The sequence below is a fragment of the Triturus cristatus genome, chromosome 5_2, assembly GCF_964204655.1.
Source record: "Triturus cristatus chromosome 5_2, aTriCri1.1, whole genome shotgun sequence".
Lineage (NCBI taxonomy): Eukaryota > Metazoa > Chordata > Amphibia > Caudata > Salamandridae > Triturus > Triturus cristatus.
In genome coordinates, this window is record NC_140588.1 from 1098341888 (window position 1) to 1098362395 (window position 20508).

General features: G+C 46.2%; 1 protein-coding gene across 1 annotated transcript in view; it reads left to right on the top strand.

The window, feature by feature from the left end:
• LOC146829760 (nicotinamide N-methyltransferase-like) overlaps nucleotides 1-19312 on the top strand; it is a 104017-nt gene extending 84705 nt beyond the window's left edge. Inside the window, exon 3 of the mRNA XM_085608483.1 lies at nucleotides 17597-19312. Coding sequence (XP_085464609.1) covers nucleotides 17597-18047 — 451 coding nt within the window. The 3' untranslated portion in view covers nucleotides 18048-19312. The remainder of the gene's footprint in view (nucleotides 1-17596) is intronic.
• The last annotated feature ends 1196 nt before the right edge of the window (nucleotides 19313-20508 follow it).

The window sequence follows — 20508 nt, forward strand, 5'->3', positions numbered from 1 at the left end:
TCTCTCACCACCTACTTCTCAAAAGCCACCTGTGTCAGTGCCCCATAAAAGAAGAAAAAATACAGGCTACTATAAAGGACATGTTTATTCAGGAGGGGCCCAATGACCGCAATCACCCAACAGGATGTTTGTAAAATGGGATGCTGTCAAAAATGTTAGCTTCTGATCTACCTTTTTCTTTTGTGTACGGATTGGGATTCTTATAAATTGTGGCAGCCATCTGTCCAAAATGTAAGCATCCAAGTCAAATCCTATTTTGCCAGAGTTGCTGTTTCAGATCTGCATGATGATGTGCTGCAATTAGTTGGACATCTTTGCAGCAAAGTGTTCTACTATCCACCTAACAACAGACATGTGAACCAGTTGTCTGGTGATTGATTGCATGTGCATCACTGCACCCTGTATCTCTTGTGTGGGGGTTAAGCAGATGGTGGCCATTTCAGGGTCCTGTGTTTGTTCCATTGCCTCAACATCTGATGCAACACTTTCTCAAAAAAAACGACATAGTCAGCAACATGCTCACCACCTGCAAAAGAATCTGCACTAATTTCAGCCATTATTTTAAAACCTGAAACTAGGTTTCTGTTGCTAATATAGTACCAGTTAAAACCCTGATACAGGAGGTGTCAACACATTGGAGCTATCTTGTGACCCCAGCCTTCTGTGCCCTAAACATCCCAGTGAACAAACAACAGAAAAGGTGGCAAACAGAGACTTGTACTGTATATTCTTGATACTTTAAAACTGCTGTGTTTTTTACCCATGACTTGCGTAAATTGAACTTTTTGGGGCCGATTCACAGAACTAATCTAAGCTAAAATCCTAAACTTACTACTTTTGGTAATCACAGAAGGCATTTAGTAGTAGTAAAGTTAGGACTCCTAACTTTACTACTACTAAACTGAGACAAAATCCTAACTTTACGACTTGCGGTGTTCACAAAAGGCATTTAGTAGCAGTAAAGTTAGAAGTCCTAACTTTACTAATACTAAATGCCTTCTGTGAATACCAAAAGTACTACGTTTAGGGTTTAATCTCAGTTTAGTAGTAGTAAAGTTAGGAGTCCTAACTTTACTACTACTAAATGCCTTCTGTGAATACCAAAAGTAGTAGGTTTAGAATTTAATCTCAGATTAGTTCTGTGAATTGGTCCCTTTTTTTCTGTGCAATCAGTACTTTTAATTTTTTTTCTACCTGTGACTGCTGAATTTCTCTCCTAGTTTTCCTTGCACTCCGCAGAGCAACCCCCAGCCCAACCCCTTTGTGTCTTTAAAAGTTACAAATAGGCAAACTGCACCCTCAGAGGCCAAGTAGAGTGTGTTTAAGAGACTGCTTAACCTTCTTTTTGGTTTAATCTGTGTTTGGAAAGTGTTTGTACCACTCAATTGTGGCTAGGAAACGTGTACTCAAAAAGCAGTATTTACAATGGTTTTAAAATTAGATTTGGACCTCACCTGCTGGCTAAAACAGGACCTGAAAAGTGTGGATTGAGTCTGTCTGTATCCAAGGAGATTCTGACTTCAGGAGCAGCTCTGCCTGCTCACTGGCCTTCATCTTGTGCTGCAGGTCACACTCTCATTAGATATGTTTACCATTGGACATTACATCTGTTCTCTGATTGGCTGCTGTATCTGATATTTCTATTGGGCTTTGGGTTAGTGTTCGGATTTGTCCCTCTGTTAGTGATGATATTGAACATATGGATTAGGGTTAGTGTTCTGATTGGCAAATACATCTAGGGTTTTTGATTGAGTCCTGGGGCTAGGGTTTTGAATGAACCTAGAGCTTAGGGTTTTGATTCTGATTGACTGCTAGGATAAGGGCTTTGATTGGCTGTAATGTCCTGTTTCCTATTGGTCCTAGGGCTTAGGGCTAGTGGTGTGATTGGTTAGGGCTAGGTTCCCATTGGCCGAATGGGTCACCTGATCACTAAGGTTATTTAAGGACAGGGTTCAGGGTGTCTCAGCCCAGGGGTTGAGGCTAGGGGGATAGAGGACAAGGGCAGTTGCCTGTTTTGGCCTGGTAGGGACAGGTCGGGCCTAGGGCCAGAAATGCTGCCCATTTTCCCATTCACCAGCACAAACCTTAAGCCATCAACATCCACAAACACATTAACACATTCACAGCAAAAGTACTTTACTCATTTACTACAACCACACCTTACACACATTTCAATGCCTCAACACCCACTACAAAACCTCACAAACAATACCTGTGTACCTTTTTACCCCAACTACAACACATGTGTACCTTCACACACAGACACACCACTCACAGACACACCACTCCATCTAATACAACGAAAGCATCCACTCATCTCCAACACAACCCAAATCTACACCATATCTATCCATATCTCTCTTTTAGCCGTACACTCCCTGCTCCTATTACTCCTAGTAGACCCTGTTCTGTCACCACTAAACCTAAACTTGACCTTCTACCTTTTATCCACCAATACCCTCCTCTTCCTTTTACCTCAAAAAACACAGCCACACAATCCTTAAACTCTACTGTACCACACATATTACCTCTTCCAGAAATCAAATCTAACACAAGCACTCATCTTGTTAATCTCCCCTCGTAAACCACATACACTCTTTTCCAAAACACATTCCCACCCCTTTCAGCTTGCAACTTCCACTCACCAACAATACTTTACATAAAACTACTTCTCAGAAAACAAATACATCAACACCTCCTCTCACTACTCCTCAAAAACAAAACATACACACTACCTCAATACTTTCAATCTAGAAACATACACCCACCTGACTACACAAATTATACACACCCATACCAAATCCTCTTCCAAGCATTCTCTCTTCCAAGCTTTCTCTCTTCCCCCATTCTAAACACACACAGCATCAAAGCAACTCTCTTCTAACCGCCTTTCACCCGTGGGACAATTTAGGACCTTACACAATGACCCACATGCTGCACCACCACCCCTAACCCATACAAATTCCACCAGAAAGAGATGCAAACAAAATAAGCAACATGGCAATCTACAAAAACAACACAGCTCACCAACTCACTCTCAACCACCATCTCCACCAACGAAACACACAGACCTATCAAAATGCCATCTGAGCCTGCCGCTAAAATGCAAGTTTCAACATGGTTAGAGGTAGCTTTAGATAGGATAGCACTGTGCAAAACATTGAATTCTGCACAGTCCAGACCCTCAGCAGGCTGATTCACAGAGGACCTCGCACACACAAAGAAATTATGCAAACGTTTAGAACGTAAATGGCGGAAGTATTACTGTCCCCAATCAAAGAGTCCTACCTACGTTTGCTAAAAGAATATCATACAAAGAGCAGGGGCAAAAAAAACAGTAGTGCAGGCTTTGCTGCTCTATCTGGGTACATCTATAGGTAGGTTAGCGATTCTGCCAAGAGTACAAAATGCTGCAGCCCAGATGTTTCAGAGACTACTGAAATGGTCTTCTATTAGCCATGGTCTGGCTGAACTTCACTGGCTTTCATTAAACCCAGAATTGCTTATAAAGTCCTGTGTTTCATGTATAAGATAATGCATCGGAGGAGTCCTAGCTATCTCTTCCCCCTGATCCCTTCAGAACACTCAGATCAGGAGAAGAAGCTCTGGCAGTGATCCCCAGAGTATGCCATGTAAGACTAGGGGGCTGCTCCCTCGGAGTAACCAGGAGCTGTATAAACCTAAAATTCATTCATTCATTTATTCATTCATTAATACTTGACAATTAACAGCCACACTATTGATATCCTATTATAGCTAATACCAAGAAAAAGGACACATCTGCTACAAGTCCACAAAACACTGCTCGCTCTTTCACAAAACAGTCTCACCATCACCAAAACACATTCTCTAAACTGACTACTGATGATCACTCTACAAATACAAGCATCACATTAACGACCTTCCTCAGCGACACACCGACACACTTCATGACTTGCGCTTCACAACTGAATCATGGTTAGGAGATGATATGGCTCCAGTGTTGCATGAAGCAGTTCCTCTAGGCTATCAGACTATCACAGAAAGCTGTATAGGCAAAACAAATAATAGAAAAGGGGCTGGATAAGAGGGCATTACTAAACATGGTGAGCAAGAAGCTGTTAGGTGTACCAATCCATCCGTGTCATTCTGGCCGTGAGTTGCATCAGCATCAGTAGGATGAGGTGCATATTGCGGTCTGACGCTAAGTGTGAGGAGGCAGCTGTGGTGGTACGATGACAGGTGGCTCACAGCTGCCTGCGGCACTGATCTTGATTGGAGGCTGGGTACACTGGTGGCTGGCTGAGGCCACCAGATGCTGGAATTCCACATGTATGGCCTCTGATGCTACAGCAGGGCCGCTATCTCATGCCTGGTAGGTGCTCGACCACCAGGAGTTGCTATAAAAAAAAGACAAATTGTAAACTATGCTCTGTGCAAGACATTTGTAGTAGTAACACCGTAGCAGTACCTTCATTGCTGGTCCTCTAGGGCCATCCAAATTTGAGGTGATAAGAGTCAAAACCATTACCCATACATGCCTCATGTAAAAGGCAAATGCTCTAACTGTCTGAAAGGAATTAAGGTAGAATAACTGCACTCCAGATTAAATAAAAAGTTTTTTTTTTCTTTTAAAGGATTTCCTATTTTAAATAAACTTATACTTTGGGTGTAATAAATATAAATTACCTCTAATTAATGAGCAAGGCATTATGCACTATGGAATACAAGCATTTGTGTTGTGCTAAATTAATGGAGGCATGCTAGCTAGCTCCATAGTCAGTAGTTGTACTTTGCTGCTCTCTGCAGTCTACAGCTGGGGCAGCTGTAATGGACAAGTATCTTATTCCAATGGCCCTGCTCATCTTCAAAATGACTTTCAATTTTACACTGACTCCAAGGCAGATTAATAATGATGCATGTCAGGTAAAATAAAACATGCAGATATCATGTGTGCCGCAAGTAGATTGTGCGGTACATGTTGGACTGCAGTACAGGGAAAGGATTAAGGAATGGGATATAGACTGTTATTCATATACTATCCCATCCCCAAAAGTCAGAGCACTTAGTCAAAACTTTATTCCTTGGCCTCTGCCTCCACCACACTTTATAATTATTTTCACCAAATAAATTCGCTTGGCAGTTAGGAAAGCAAACGTAACTTACTTCACTGTAGGGTAAGTTAGAGGGATTAGGCCATGTAAGTGGCATTGTTTTACTACAGAATAGTGGGGTGTCACTGATCATCATCCAGTGCCTAAGCTTTGGCTAGTGAGCCACTGTAGTTGACAAATGTTGAACGGGAACATTTGAACAGGAGTACATTTGTTATGGAAGCCATGAAGTATATCACTTGGACAGAGCAATGCGGTGCATCTGAAAATGAATTTTTTTATTTTGTTTTTTTAGAAAGCTTGGACAGAACTTAAGAAAGTATAAAAGAGTGAAGTTCTGGGAAGTTACTGAGTGGGTACTGGGAGGGAAGGGAAACACACCTTGTTTTTGCTTTTCCATTCTTTGAAAACCTTGAAAATGTCACGTTAACTGAAGCAGATACAGATTGACCAACCAACACTTCAGTGCCCAAATGAACCATGCGGCAGTCGGGTCATGTTGGCACTTTCATACTGCTATGGGTAGGGATGGGAGGTGATGATTAATTGAAATCCCAGTGATTTACTAATTGATTATAGGTGGGATACATAATATCTGCCATGCTTAATAAATACAGTGAGTCAAGAGAGTAGACAGAAACAACACCCCTTTGAATCAAACCTTTGATAAAACCACTGCAAGCAAGAGAAGTAGGTGAGCACGTCCTTCTCCAAATGTGCTACCTTGTTTTATCAGCCAAGCCGTTATCCTTCATCACTTGGCTTTGATACATACCATTAAGCTTTACATCCTCTCATCCAGTAGTTCACCATTGAAAAACAAACCATCCATCCATATATATCCATCCATCCAAACATTGCTCTCAATTAATCTTTCACCACATCCATTTTCCCACCCACATATCCTTTGACCCGTTCATCATTTCACCCAGCCTGCTTTAACCCACCTGAGTATTTCTTTCACTCTTCATCCCTTTCAACCACCCAGGCAGGCATACTTTCACCCATATACCCTTTCATCCATCCTTCACCCATCCATGGATACTATCACCCACCTATGCATGCATCATTTCACCCATGCATCCTTTCACTCATATAACATTTCACCCATCCTTCCTCCTTCCATCCTTTTTTACCCTTTTCCATCACTATGAACTGTTGTCTGCTGAGTTGCAGAAGAGACATTTAACTCAACCCCCAATGTACCTGCTAAAGTGGTGGGTTCACAAGTTGATGTCCTTGCAGTGAGTATAGTACTCAAGCACTGGGACTTTCCGCCACCCGACCCTGCCACCACTGGGACTACCCCCTTGACCGCCGCTGCTGGTGCTCTCACCGCTGGCTCTGGCAATTTTGGTTTTGTGCGCCTAGCAAAAGCATTATACATTTTATATGCCAAATACGCCTCCTCCTATTATTATTTTTTTTAACAAAACACAACCACAATACATCACTAAACCTCGATTGCAAATATCATGCTGGGCATTTTGTTGTTTGGCAACAAGCCAACCACGAACTTTTCGTAATAGAGTGACAGAGCTATGATGACTCTGAATCATTAAAGCACAATGAAGGGGTGAAATAATTGGCCAAGGAAGGAAATATGGTCTTGGCTTACCTCACTAGGGCAAGCAATCTTCACAGTAGATTAAATGACCTAGAATCATTTCGCTGAGTCCTACAGTATCAGTCCACAAGATATTTAACCGGAGAGGGAAAGCTTACTGACAAAGCAGAAGAAACAAAGCTACAGACAGACTACTATAGAGAGTTTGAAGTCAACTACAGAAACTTGAATGTAGAAAATACGTAAATAGTATAATGCAGGGATAGCAAGAATTTAAAAAAACATTAGATTGACATGCATAGAAAAAATAAAAAGGAAAACTAATTCTAAATGTGGAGAGGTAAGAGTTAGAGAAATAATATTAACAGGACGACTTACTGGGGCCAGCATATCCATGTGCCATGGTACTTGTAGAGCCCCCCCCCAGCTTCCTCACCCACCTCTCTGGTACTTCCAGTTCTCTTCTTGTCACTGGATGCTAATGTAAGAAATAAAGAAAATAATATGAAAAAGATTAGTGGTACGGTTAATAATCTCCCCAGAAATATTTTGACAGGCAAAATCAAATCCAGTAACATTGAACTTTTCTAATCAGATCACCTATAGTACTAGTATCATGAACCTATTCCTAATTTCCAGAACCTAACTCTATTCCAAATTTCCTGAACTATATTTTCGAACTACAAATTCATTGCAACAAATTATCTTCACTTCTCTTCTCACTCTCAATCTCGACCCCCTATGATGGGACAGCTCGATCTGCATTATTTTCAATGCATAAATGCATACTACACATCACTGGGAGATTGCTTGAGACTGTATGAGCTACAAAAAGAAAGGCACAGAGAAGAGAGAGAATGCTAACTCTATAATACTATTAACTGCCGCTATATTAGTGACTGGACTGAGGAGTCTCTGCATGACTTCTTAAATATTCAGCGAAGAAAGTTCCCACGAGTATGACTAGGTAGCGCTGAGCAGCTGACTATATGATGATCAGATAATATTTGTAACATAAACTCAACTTTCCTCCAAGTGGGAGCAGGATGCTTAGTGTTTGGAAAATATTAACATAGAAAACAACAAATACATAATTATTACTCTCCTAGCCCCACAACCTCAATCCCCAGAAGGTCAAGTTGGTTCTGCTCCCTGTCAAGTATATCGGCCCACCGGTGCATCAGGTGTTAGGTACCCCAAAGCTGTGGAGCACACACATGCACGCCCTGTCCCACAGCTGCCAAAGCTCCTGGAGGCCATACTCACTGCCAGGCCTGCTGCCTACTGCCAGCATGGAGGGGAGGTGGCACCTCACATAAGAAAACTAGTTCAGCCACCTCCACCTCCACCTCCAAAACAATAACACAGGGCTGTATCCCAACACAGCGTTGCGACTACATGGTAGGTGGCTGATGGTGCTGGTGGTTGTGGGCGGCCTGGCACTTCCTCTACCCTGCTCTGCCGTGGGACTGGGTGGGGGAGAGAAAAGAAACAAGAAAAGGAAGGAAGAAAGGAAGAAATGTAGAAGTAAAGCGAAATATAAAAATAGTACAGAAGTCACAAAAAACAAGAAAATAATTACAAAAAACGTAAAATACATACACACAAAGACACACACTAATATAATAAATACAAAAGAGGGGTAGATACGTTTGATAGGAGGAGGATTTAAAAGATTGAAGAAGGATTGAAAAGTAGGTCCAGCACCATAAACAGAGCAAAATCAAGATGACTTCACCAATGTGAACCGCATGGTGCCGTTTGTACGTGATTTCCAAACTAAGGACACAATTCGCGATGCGTATAATGTGAAAAGTCATGCGAATGGGTGCAACGAGCAGCTCTACCTGCTCATAGAATTCTGCATAGTTCAGATGTTTTCACAGAGTTCTGCGTAGTGCGACTCTGTGAATTCCGCCCAGCCTAGTGAGAGAACAAAAAAGCAGTTCAGTTACCAGGTAGTGGCTGCTTGATATGGGGCACTGCCAGGAACAACTGGACACACACTTTTCTACATTACTACAGGACTGCAGACCAAGAGATATATGAGGCTCCCTACAGACCTAAGCACTGGATTCTGGAGCCCTGAGGCATTAGGTTGTCCTGAGGTACAGATGGTAACACGCAGGGGGGGGCACTCGTTTCTGTGCTGAAATATGCCTTATGATCCATAAATATCACTGTGACCTGCATGAGCCATGTTAGTGCTTACCATACAATGTTCTATGCATGTTTTTTTGGGATGCTGACTGAAACCTCAATAATAATAATAAAAATAAGCAATATTCACGTGACTAAAGAATGTTCATTTTTTGACGGACCGGTGCAAGCTAGAGATGTAAAAGAGCATGTGGTGGCTTCAGAAGAAGGTCCAGATCTGCATTAATGTTGAGGGTGGTTCTCCTGTGAGTGAAGATTTACATGGGAATATGGTAGGAGGAAACCGAAGTGTATTTCAGATCCTGACAAATGCATTAAAAGATTACATTAGGCAGTGAGCTCTCATTAATTGGGCACTTGCATGTACCATTTTGCAATGAAGGCTTTTGCGTATGCCCAATGTTTGCCATTTATATTGTTGCATGTTGCATGCTGAAAGGTGGAAAATTGTTTATATTGTAAATTCTTGCACTGAAATGAGTTTCTGTGAATGAGTGGCACTCCAACGTGTAAGCGGGGGTCTGTTATCATATGGGAGGTGTCATTTAACCAGGTTTCTGTTATAAAAACATGTTCAGGGTATTGTTGAGGATCAAGTCTACAATGTACAGGTGGTGTTTTGACGTTGAGCAGGATATATGCAGAAGACCCTTGAAGGAAGGGAGGATTGACTTGGAAATCAGTGCATATGCTGGGTGTCTGATTAGGGTTCATGAGGTGTGTGCCACTGCTGCTAGAGCATTAGGACACCAGTCTTCTAGTGCTGGGTATTATCAGTATCTGGTGAAACATTTGTGTGCACGATTGTGCGTTGGGTCTTGATACGAACGTAGAAGTGTACCAGAGGGCTCTGAGAATACTTTGGAGAGTGCACCAGAGGGCTCTGAGGATGCTTTGGAGAGTGCACCAGGGTTCTCTGAGGATGCTTTGGAGAGTGAACCAGTGGGCTCTGAGGATGCTTTGGAGAGTGCACCAGTGGGCTCTGAGGATGCTTTGGAGAGTGCACCAGTGGCCTCTGAGGATGCTTTGGAGAGTGTACCAGTGGGCTCTGAGGATGCTTTGGAGAGTGCACCAGTGGGCTCTGAGGATGCTTTGGAGAGTGTACCAGTGGGCTCTGAGGATGCTTTGGAGAGTGTACCAGTGGGCTCTGAGGGTGCTTTGGAGAGTGTACCAGTGGGCTCGGAGGATGCTTTGGAGAGTGTACCAGTGGGCTCTGAGGGTGCTTTGGAGAGTGTACCAGTGGGCTCTGAGGATGCTTTGGAGAGTGTACCAGTGCGCTCTGAGGATGCTTTGGAGAGTGCACCAGTGGGCTCTGAGGATGCTTTGGAGAGTGTACCAGTGGGCTCGGAGGATGCTTTGGAGAATGTACCAGTGGGCTCGGAGGATGCTTTGGAGAGTGTACCAGTGGGCTCTGAGGATGCTTTGGAGAGTGCACCAGTGGGCTCGGAGGATGCTTTGGAGAGTGTACCAGTGGGCTCGGAGGATGCTTTGGAGAGTGTACCAGTGGGCTCGGAGGATGCTTTGGAGAGTGTACCAATGGGCTCTGAGGATGCTTTGAAAAGTGTACCAGTGGGCTCTGAGGGTGCTTTGGAGAGTGTACCAGTGGGTTCTGAGATGCTTTGGAGAGTGCACCAGTGGGCTCTGAGGATGCTTTGGAGAGTGTACCAGTGGGCTCTGAGGATGCTTTGGAGAGTGCACCAGTAGGCTCTGAGGAAGCTTTGGAGAGTGTACCAGTGGGCTCTGAGGATGCTTTGGAGAGTGTACCAGTGGGCTCTGAGGATGCTTTGGAGAGTGCACCAGTAGGCTCTGAGGAAGCTTTGGAGAGTGTACCAGTGGGCTCTGAGGATGCTTTGGAGAGTGTACCAGTAGGCTCTGAGGATGCTTTGGAGAGTGTACCAGTGGGCTCGGAGGATGCTTTGGAGAATGTACCAGTGGGCTCGGAGGATGCTTTGGAGAGTGTACCAGTGGGCTCTGAGGATGCTTTGGAGAGTGTACCAGTGGGCTCTGAGGGTGCTTTGGAGAGTGTACCAGTGGGCTCGGAGGATGCTTTGGAGAGTGTACCAGTGGGCTCTGAGGGTGCTTTGGAGAGTGTACCAGTGGGCTCTGAGGATGCTTTGGAGAGTGTACCAGTGCGCTCTGAGGATGCTTTGGAGAGTGCACCAGTGGGCTCTGAGGATGCTTTGGAGAGTGTACCAGTGGGCTCGGAGGATGCTTTGGAGAATGTACCAGTGGGCTCGGAGGATGCTTTGGAGAGTGTACCAGTGGGCTCTGAGGATGCTTTGGAGAGTGCACCAGTGGGCTCGGAGGATGCTTTGGAGAGTGTACCAGTGGGCTCGGAGGATGCTTTGGAGAGTGTACCAGTGGGCTCGGAGGATGCTTTGGAGAGTGTACCAATGGGCTCTGAGGATGCTTTGAAAAGTGTACCAGTGGGCTCTGAGGGTGCTTTGGAGAGTGTACCAGTGGGTTCTGAGATGCTTTGGAGAGTGCACCAGTGGGCTCTGAGGATGCTTTGGAGAGTGCACCAGTGGGCTCTGAGGATGCTTTGGAGAGTGTACCAGTGGGCTCTGAGGATACTTTGGAGAGTGCACCAGAGGGCTCTGAGGATGCTTTGGAGAGTGCACCAGGGTTCTCTGAGGATGCTTTGGAGAGTGAACCAGTGGGCTCTGAGGATGCTTTGGAGAGTGCACCAGTGGGCTCTGAGGATGCTTTGGAGAGTGCACCAGTGGGCTCTGAGGATGCTTTGGAGAGTGTATCAGTGGGCTCTGAGGATGCTTTGGAGAGTGTACCAGTGCACTCTGATGATGCTTTGGAGAGTGTACCAGTGGGCTCTGAGGATGCTTTGGAGAGTGCACCAGTAGGCTCTGAGGAAGCTTTGGAGAGTGTACCAGTAGGCTCTGAGGATGCTTTGGAGAGTGTACCAGTGGGCTCTGAGGATGCTTTGGAGAGTGTACCAGTGCGCTCTGAGGATGCCTTGGAGAGTGTACCAGTGCGCTCTGAGGATGCCTTGGAGAGTGTACCAGTGGGCTCTGAGGATGCTTTGGAGAGTGTACCAGTGGGCTCTGAGGATGATTTGGAGAGTGTACCTGTGGGCTCTGAGGATGCTTTGGAGAGTGTACCAGTGGGCTCTGAGGATGCTTTGGAGAGTGTACCAGTGGGCTCTGAGGATGCTTTGGAGAGTGTACTAGTGGGCTCTGAGGATGCTTTGGAGAGTGTACCAGTGGGCTCTGAGGATGCTTTTGAGAGTGTACCAGTGCGCTCTGAGGATGCTTTGGAGAGTGTGCCAGTGGGCTCTGAGGATGCTTTGGAGAGTGTGCCAGTGGGCTCTGAGGATGCTTTGGAGAGTGCACCAGTGGGCTCAGAGGATGCTTTGGAGAGTGCACCAGTGGGCTCTGAGGATGCTTTGGAGAGTGCACCAGTGGGCTCTGAGGATGCTTTGGAGAGTGTATCAGTGGGCTCTGAGGATGCTTTGGAGAGTGTACCAGTGGGCTCTGAGGATGCTTTGGAGAGTGTACCAGTGGGCTCTGAGGATGCTTTGGAGAGTGTACCAGTGGGCTCTGAGGATGCTTTGGAGAGTGCACCAGTGGGCTCTGAGGATGCTTTGGAGCGTGTATCAGTGGGCTCTGAGGATGCTTTGGAGAGTGTACCAGTGCACTCTGATGATGCTTTGGAGAGTGTACCAGTGGGCTCTGATGATGCTTTGAAGAGTGCACCAGTAGGCTCTGAGGAAGCTTTGGAGAGTGTACCAGTGGGCTCTGAGGATGCTTTGGAGAGTGTACCAGTGGGCTCTGAGGATGCTTTGGAGAGTGCACCAGTGGGCTCAGAGGATGCTTTGGAGAGTGCACCAGTAGGCTCTGAGGATGCTTTAGAGAGTGTACCAGTGGGCTCTGAGGATGCTTTGGAGAGTGTACCAGTGCGCTCTGAGGATGCCTTGGAGAGTGTACCAGTGCGCTCTGAGGATGCCTTGGAGAGTGTACCAGTGCGCTCTGAGGATGCTTTAGAGAGTGCACCAGTGGGCTCAGAGGATGCTTTGGAGAGTGCACCAGTGGGCTCTGAGGATGCTTTGGAGAGTGCACCAGTGGGCTCTGAGGATGCTTTGGAGAGTGTATCAGTGGGCTCTGAGGATGCTTTGGAGAGTGTACCAGTGCACTCTGATGATGCTTTGGAGAGTGTACCAGTGGGCTCTGAGGATGCTTTGGAGAGTGCACCAGTAGGCTCTGAGGAAGCTTTGGAGAGTGTACCAGTGGGCTCTGAGGATGCTTTGGAGAGTGTACCAGTGCGCTCTGAGGATGCTTTGGAGAGTGTACCAGTGGGCTCTGAGGATGCTTTGGAGAGTGTACCAGTGGGCTCTGAGGATGCTTTGGAGAGTGTACCAGTGGGCTCTGAGGATGCTTTGGAGAGTGCACCAGTGAGCTCTGAGGATGCTTTGGAGAGTGTACCAGTGCGCTCTGAGGATGCTTTGGAGAGTGTACCAGTGCGCTCTGAGGATGCCTTGGAGAGTGTACCAGTGCGCTCTGAGGATGCTTTAGAGAGTGCACCAGTGGGCTCAGAGGATGCTTTGGAGAGTGCACCAGTGGGCTCTGAGGATGCTTTGGAGAGTGCACCAGTGGGCTCTGAGGATGCTTTGGAGAGTGTATCAGTGGGCTCTGAGGATGCTTTGGAGAGTGTACCAGTGCACTCTGATGATGCTTTGGAGAGTGTACCAGTGGGCTCTGAGGATGCTTTGGAGAGTGCACCAGTAGGCTCTGAGGAAGCTTTGGAGAGTGTACCAGTGGGCTCTGAGGATGCTTTGGAGAGTGTACCAGTGCGCTCTGAGGATGCTTTGGAGAGTGTACCAGTGGGCTCTGAGGATGCTTTGGAGAGTGTATCAGTGGGCTCTGAGGATGCTTTGGAGAGTGTACCAGTGCACTCTGATGATGCTTTGGAGAGTGTACCAGTGGGCTCTGAGGATGCTTTGGAGAGTGCACCAGTGCGCTCTGAGGATGCCTTGGAGAGTGTACCAGTGCGCTCTGAGGATGCTTTGGAGAGTGCACCAGTAGGCTCTGAGGAAGCTTTGGAGAGTGTACCAGTGGGCTCTGAGGATGCTTTGGAGAGTGTATCAGTGGGCTCTGAGGATGCTTTGGAGAGTGTACCAGTGGGCTCGGAGGATGCTTTGGAGAGTGCACCAGTGGGCTCTGAGGATGCTTTGGAGAGTGCACCAGTGGGCTCTGAGGATGCTTTGGAGAGTTTATCAGTGGGCTCTGAGGATGCTTTGGAGAGTGTACCAGTGCACTCTGATGATGCTTTGGAGAGTGTACCAGTGGGCTCTGAGGATGCTTTGGAGAGTGCACCAGTAGGCTCTGAGGAAGCTTTGGAGAGTGTACCAGTGGGCTCTGAGGATGCTTTGGAGAGTGTACCAGTGCGCTCTGAGGATGCTTTGGAGAGTGTACCAGTGGGCTCTGAGGATGCTTTGGAGAGTGTATCAGTGGGCTCTGAGGATGCTTTGGAGAGTGTACCAGTGCACTCTGATGATGCTTTGGAGAGTGTACCAGTGGGCTCTGAGGATGCTTTGGAGAGTGCACCAGTAGGCTCTGAGGAAGCTTTGGAGAGTGTACCAGTGGGCTCTGAGGATGCTTTGGAGAGTGTACCAGTGCGCTCTGAGGATGCTTTGGAGAGTGCACCAGTGGGCTCTGAGGATGCTTTGGAGAGTGTACCAGTGGGCTCAGAGGATGCTTTGGAGAGTGCACCAGTGGGCTCTGAGGATGCTTTGGAGAGTGCAACAGTGGGCTCTGAGGATGCTTTGGAGAGTGCACCAGTGGGCTCTGAGGGTGCTTTGGAGAGTGTACCAGTGCGCTCTGAGGATGCTTTGGAGAGTGTACCAGTGGGCTCGGAGGATGCTTTGGAGAGTGTACCAGTGGGCTCTGAGGATGCTTTGGAGAGTGTACCAGTGGGCTCTGAGGATGCTTTGGAGAGTGTACCAGTGGGCTCTGAGGATGCTTTTGAGAGTGTACCAGTGGGCTCTGAGGATGCTTTGGAGAGTGTACCAGTGGGCTCTGAGGATGCTTTGGAGAGTGTATCAGTGGGCTCTGAGGATGCTTTGGAGAGTGCACCAGTGGGCTCTGAGGATGCTTTGGAGAGTGTACCAGTGCGCTCTGAGGATGCCTTGGAGAGTGTACCAGTGGGCTCTGAGGATGCTTTGGAGAGTGTACCAGTGGGCTCTGAGGATGCTTTGGAGAGTGTATCAGTGGGCTCTGAGGATGCTTTGGAGAGTGCACCAGTGGGCTCTGAGGATGCTTTGGAGAGTGTACCAGTGGGCTCTGAGGATGCTTTGGAGAGTGCACCAGTGCGCTCTGAGGATGCTTTGGAGAGTGTACCAGTGGGCTCTGAGGATGCTTTGGAGAGTGCACCAGAGGGCTCTGAGGATGCTTTGGAGAGTGCACCAGTGGGCTCTGAGGATGCTTTGGAGAGTGTACCAGTGGGCTCTGAGGATGCTTTGGAGAGTGAACCAGTGGGCTCTGAGGATGCTTTGGAGAGTGCACCAGTGGGCTCTGAGGATGCTTTGGAGAGTGTACCAGTGCGCTCTGAGGATGCCTTGGAGAGTGTACCAGTGGGCTCTGAGGATGCTTTGGAGAGTGCACCAGAGGGCTCTGAGGATGCTTTGGAGAGTGCACCAGTGGGCTCTGAGGATGCCTTGGAGAGTGTACCAGTGGGCTCGGAGGATGCTTTGGAGAGTGTGCCAGTGGGCTCTGAGGATGCTTTGGAGAGTGTACCAGTGGGCTCTGAGGATGCTTTGGAGAGTGTACCAGTGGCCTCTGAGGATGCTTTGGAGAGTGTACCAGTGGGCTCTGAGGATGCTTTGGAGAGTGTACCAGTGGCCTCTGAGGATGCTTTGGAGAGTGTACCAGTGGGCTCTGAGGATGCTTTGGAGAGTGTACCAGTGGCCTCTGAGGATGCTTTGGAGAGTGCACCAGTGGGCTCTGAGGATGCTTTGGAGAGTGTACCAGTGGGCTCTGAGGATGCTTTGGAGAGTGTACCAGTGGCCTCTGAGGATGCTTTGGAGAGTGTACCAGTGGGCTCTGAGGATGCTTTGGAGAGTGTACCAGTGGCCTCTGAGGATGCTTTGGAGAGTGCACCAGTTGAGGATGCTTTGGAGAGTGTACCAGTGGGCTCTGAGGATGCTTTGGAGAGTGAACCAGTGGGCTCTGAGGATGCTTTGGAGAGTGCACCAGTGGGCTCTGAGGATGCTTTGGAGAGTGTACCAGTGCGCTCTGAGGATGCCTTGGAGAGTGTACCAGTGGGCTCTGAGGATGCTTTGGAGAGTGTACCAGTGGGCTCTGAGGATGCTTTGGAGAGTGTACCAGAGGGCTCTGAGGATGCTTTGGAGAGTGCACCAGTGGGCTCTGAGGATGCTTTGGAGAGTGTACCAGTGGGCTCTGAGGATGCTTTGGAGAGTGTACCAGAGGGCTCTGAGGATGCTTTGGAGAGTGCACCAGTGGGCTCTGAGGATGCTTTGGAGAGTGTATCAGTGGGCTCGGAGGATGCTTTGGAGAGTGTACCAGTGGGCTCTGAGGATGCTTTGGAGAGTGTACCAGTGGGCTCTGAGGATGCTTTGGAGAGTGCACCAGTGGGCTCTGAGGAAGCTTTGGAGAGTGCACCAGTGGCCTCTGAGGATGCTTTGGAGAGTGCACCAGTGGCCTCTGAGGATGCTTTGGAGAGTGTACCAGTGGGCTCTGAGGATGCTTTGGAGAGTGCACCAGTGGGCTCTGAGGATGCTTTGGAGTGTGCACCAGTAGGCTCTGAGGATGCTTTGGAGAGTGCACCAGTGGGCTCTGAGGATGCTTTGGAGAGTGTATCAGTGGGCTCGGAGGATGCTTTGGAGAGTGTACCAGTGGGCTCTGAGGATGCTTTGGAGAGTGTACCAGTGGGCTCTGAGGATGCTTTGGAGAGTGCACCAGTGGGCTCTGAGGAAGCTTTGGAGAGTGCACCAGTGGCCTCTGAGGATGCTTTGGAGAGTGCACCAGTGGCCTCTGAGGATGCTTTGGAGAGTGTACCAGTGGGCTCTGAGGATGCTTTGGAGAGTGCACCAGTGGGCTCTGAGGATGCTTTGGAGTGTGCACCAGTAGGCTCTGAGGATGCTTTGGAGTGTGCACCAGTGGGCTCTGAGGATGCTTTGGAGAGTATACCAGTGGGCTCTGAGGATGCTTTGGAGAGTGTACCAGTGCGCTCTGAGGATGCCTTGGAGAGTGTACCAGTGGGCTCTGAGGATGCTTTGGAGATGGCTCTCTTGCATTGGTAGCCCTTGCTGTTATTGTTATTGGTAAGAGGTTTGAGATGCATGGAGGGCTGATTGATGGCGAGAGAAGAGTGCTCCCATACATTCCTTTAATCATGTGTGATGTGGAGGAAAGAATCACTGGTTGTTAATGCAGATGGCAATTACCACATTTCACAAACTATAGACCTGGTTCGCATTGCATAGGTTGTGGAATCCCTACTCCTGAATGATCACAGAGCTCCTGCTTGTCCAGCAAACAACTAATTTCAGAAAACAAAAATGATACCATAATGTTCAAGGCAGAAATGCAATGACATCTGTACTGGCTTCCAGTCCATAAACCAGACATTTGCTTCAAATAAGTGTGAGATACAATGAGCAGACGACAGGCCAACCAGGCGGCCATCTTAGAAATTTCTACACGGTTTTATGTAGCAGATATGAAGATGGCTATCTCCACATTACAACATATATGTTAGTCAAGAAATACGAGCATGGTAATCATCGTGCATGTTTTATTTTCAGTGAAACATGGATTGAGAGCCAAGACATGCTGCGAAGAAAAGTAAAAAAAGTTCTCACGTGTGATGTCACGAGCTGTAACCCGCTGTCTCCCGTCAGCCAGCCCCAGGCTGACTGTCTGCTCCTGGCGCATTGTTTGGAGCACTTTGTCACAGACGAGAAGTCCTACTGCGAAGCTCTGAAAAATGTCTCCTCACTCTTAAAGACCGGAGGACATCTGATAATGAGTGCCTGCCTCGAAGCAACGTTTTACATGGTCGGCGACTTCAAGTTCCCCATTCTCTGCATCGATGAGGAGTTTCTGAAGGATTGTCTCACCAAGGCTGGTTATGTCATTGATGAAGTTCACATTTTTCATCGGAAAGCATATAGTTTCTACAGTATAGCAGATTATAAGAGGAATATTGTTTTAAAAGCACACAAAGAAAGAGAAATGCAATATTCTAATAACTAAAGAGGGAACTGTCAACAAGCACACTGATGGAAAAGTCAGATTGTACCAGAATCAAATCCCTTTCTTTTCCATTTTTCCCATGATTGCTTTATTACTTTCTTTGAAATTATAGTCAAATGCTGGCATAAAATGTCTGTCAAGCTGGTACAATAAGAACAAATGTCTGCTCTAGCTAACACAATATAGCTCGGTGTCTACACCCATGATTATTATTCAATGTTTGATCTTGTCTACCGTCTAGTTGGCTTGGTCTGTTGGAGGGATGTTTGGTGGAAGTACACATGGGATTACCACGCATGCCTTTACCTCGCATGCCCTTATCAAGCAAATATTCCCCATGCATAGGCCTTTACATCGCATTATATATTCTTATCTTGTTGCAAACACATGTGTAATAAAGGCATATTTGCGGTAGAGGCACATGTGGTAAAGGCATGTGTGCTAAAGGCATTTGTGTGGTTATGAATGCATGATAAAGGTGAAAATGAATGTGTCCTTCTGTAAGGAAACTGGTGCTCATGTAAAGCGTTCTGATACCGGATCGCTCGGGTCTAGTTCACTCTATATAAAACTAAAAAATAAAGAAAAAAAAGGTATTGCGTGGGTCCGACCTCGTGATAAATTATGTTTCCCCGTAGAGGTATCTTTCCTCCATGTGTGAGCCACTACATTCTGTACCACTCTTCATTTTGTTGTCATTTGCCACTCCTGTTTCTTTCTTCTGACAATTTTCTAAGCACCTGCTCTAATACACTCAAAGGTCATGTTTACTTGGTATAAAACTTTATAAATAAATGTAATGGTGAGTAGAATTATTAGTGAGTACCTGATGAATAAATCTAATCAATAAACAATGATGTCATCATACAAACTGGACAATCCTTTTTTTCGAGAACGTCTGCCTCTTTGCGTTTTATTTTTAATTTTAAGCCCCAAGAGTAGGGATCCTCATACAGGCCACTATAGTCACAACCCGTAAATCTGGACTGATGGCCAGTGTTTAGGATAAATGTGTCAGTTGTCTGTTAACTCAATTTCATCTCTGAAAATAAAATTCCATTGTGCAGGTTGACCCGACCATTACGATTTTACATTTTCCTGCGGAGAGTGCCATATACTGAAATTAACTCTCTTCAAGCATAGCTTAGAAGTATATCGAAAGGATGCTATGAGGATTGTTTCAAGCATGAGCCATGGTATAATTACATGTGTGTGTATTCTGTTTCTAGAACTGGCTCAGCCTAATAAAAGATTGCTGCACCCTGGGTGAATGAGGACTGACTTGCTTTCTTTGTTATAATCTGTCCACTGAATGAGGACTGACTTGCTTTCTTTGTTATAATCTGTCCACTGAATGAGGACTGACTTGCTTTCTTTGTTATAATCTGTCCACTGAATGAGGACTGACTTTCTTTCTTTGTTATAATCTGTCCCCTGAATGAGGACTGACTTGCTTTCTTTGTTATAATCAGTCCACTGAATGAGGATTTACTTGCTTTCTTTGTTATAATCTGTCCACTGAATGAGGACTGACTTGCTTTCTTTGTTATAATCTGTCCACTGAATGAGGACTGACTTGCTTTCTTTGTTATAATCTGTCCACTGAATGAGGACTGACTTGCTTTCTTTGTTATAATCTGTCCACTGAATGAGAACTGACTTGATTTCTTTGTTATAATCTGTCCACTGAATGAGGACTGACTTGCTTTCTTTGTTATAATCTGTCCACTGAATGAGAACTGACTTGCTTTCTTTGTTATAATCTGTCCACTGAATGAGGACTGACTTGCTTTCTTTGTTATAATCTGTCCACTGAATGAGGACTGACTTGCTTTCTTTGTTATAATCTGTCCACTGAATGAGGACTGACTTGCTTTCTTTGTTATAATCTGTCCACTGAATGAGGACTGACTTGCTTTCTTTGTTATAATCTGTCCACTGAATGAGGACTGACTTGCTTTCTTTGTTATAATCTGTCCACTGAATGAGAACTGACTTGCTTTCTTTATTATAATCTGTCCACTGAATGAGAACTGACTTGCTTTCTTTGTTATAATCTGTCCACTGAATGAGAACTGACTTGCTTGCAGTTTGTTTAAAAATCTGTTTTCCTTTCATTTATTTTTAATGTGGATGATCTGTTGGACTCTGTAACAGACATTTTGCAGAGAAATGTAATGCTTGTTTTTTAACGCCATGCAACATACATAAAAAAGAAGTTTTTTTTAGGTCTGAGCAGGACCTTGCACTTGAGGAAAGAGAGGGTGTCACAGAGATTATTTGCAATAATATTCATGAGGTGCTGCTTTATTACGATATTAAACCACGTCACTATCATCGAGTATTAGATGTAAACACACTTAGACTGTGGATCAGTGTGCCTCTGCCCTATCACTGACCCTGCCACAAGGGCATAAAAGACCTGCGATTTGATCATACATTCACAGCTGTTCTGAGCATG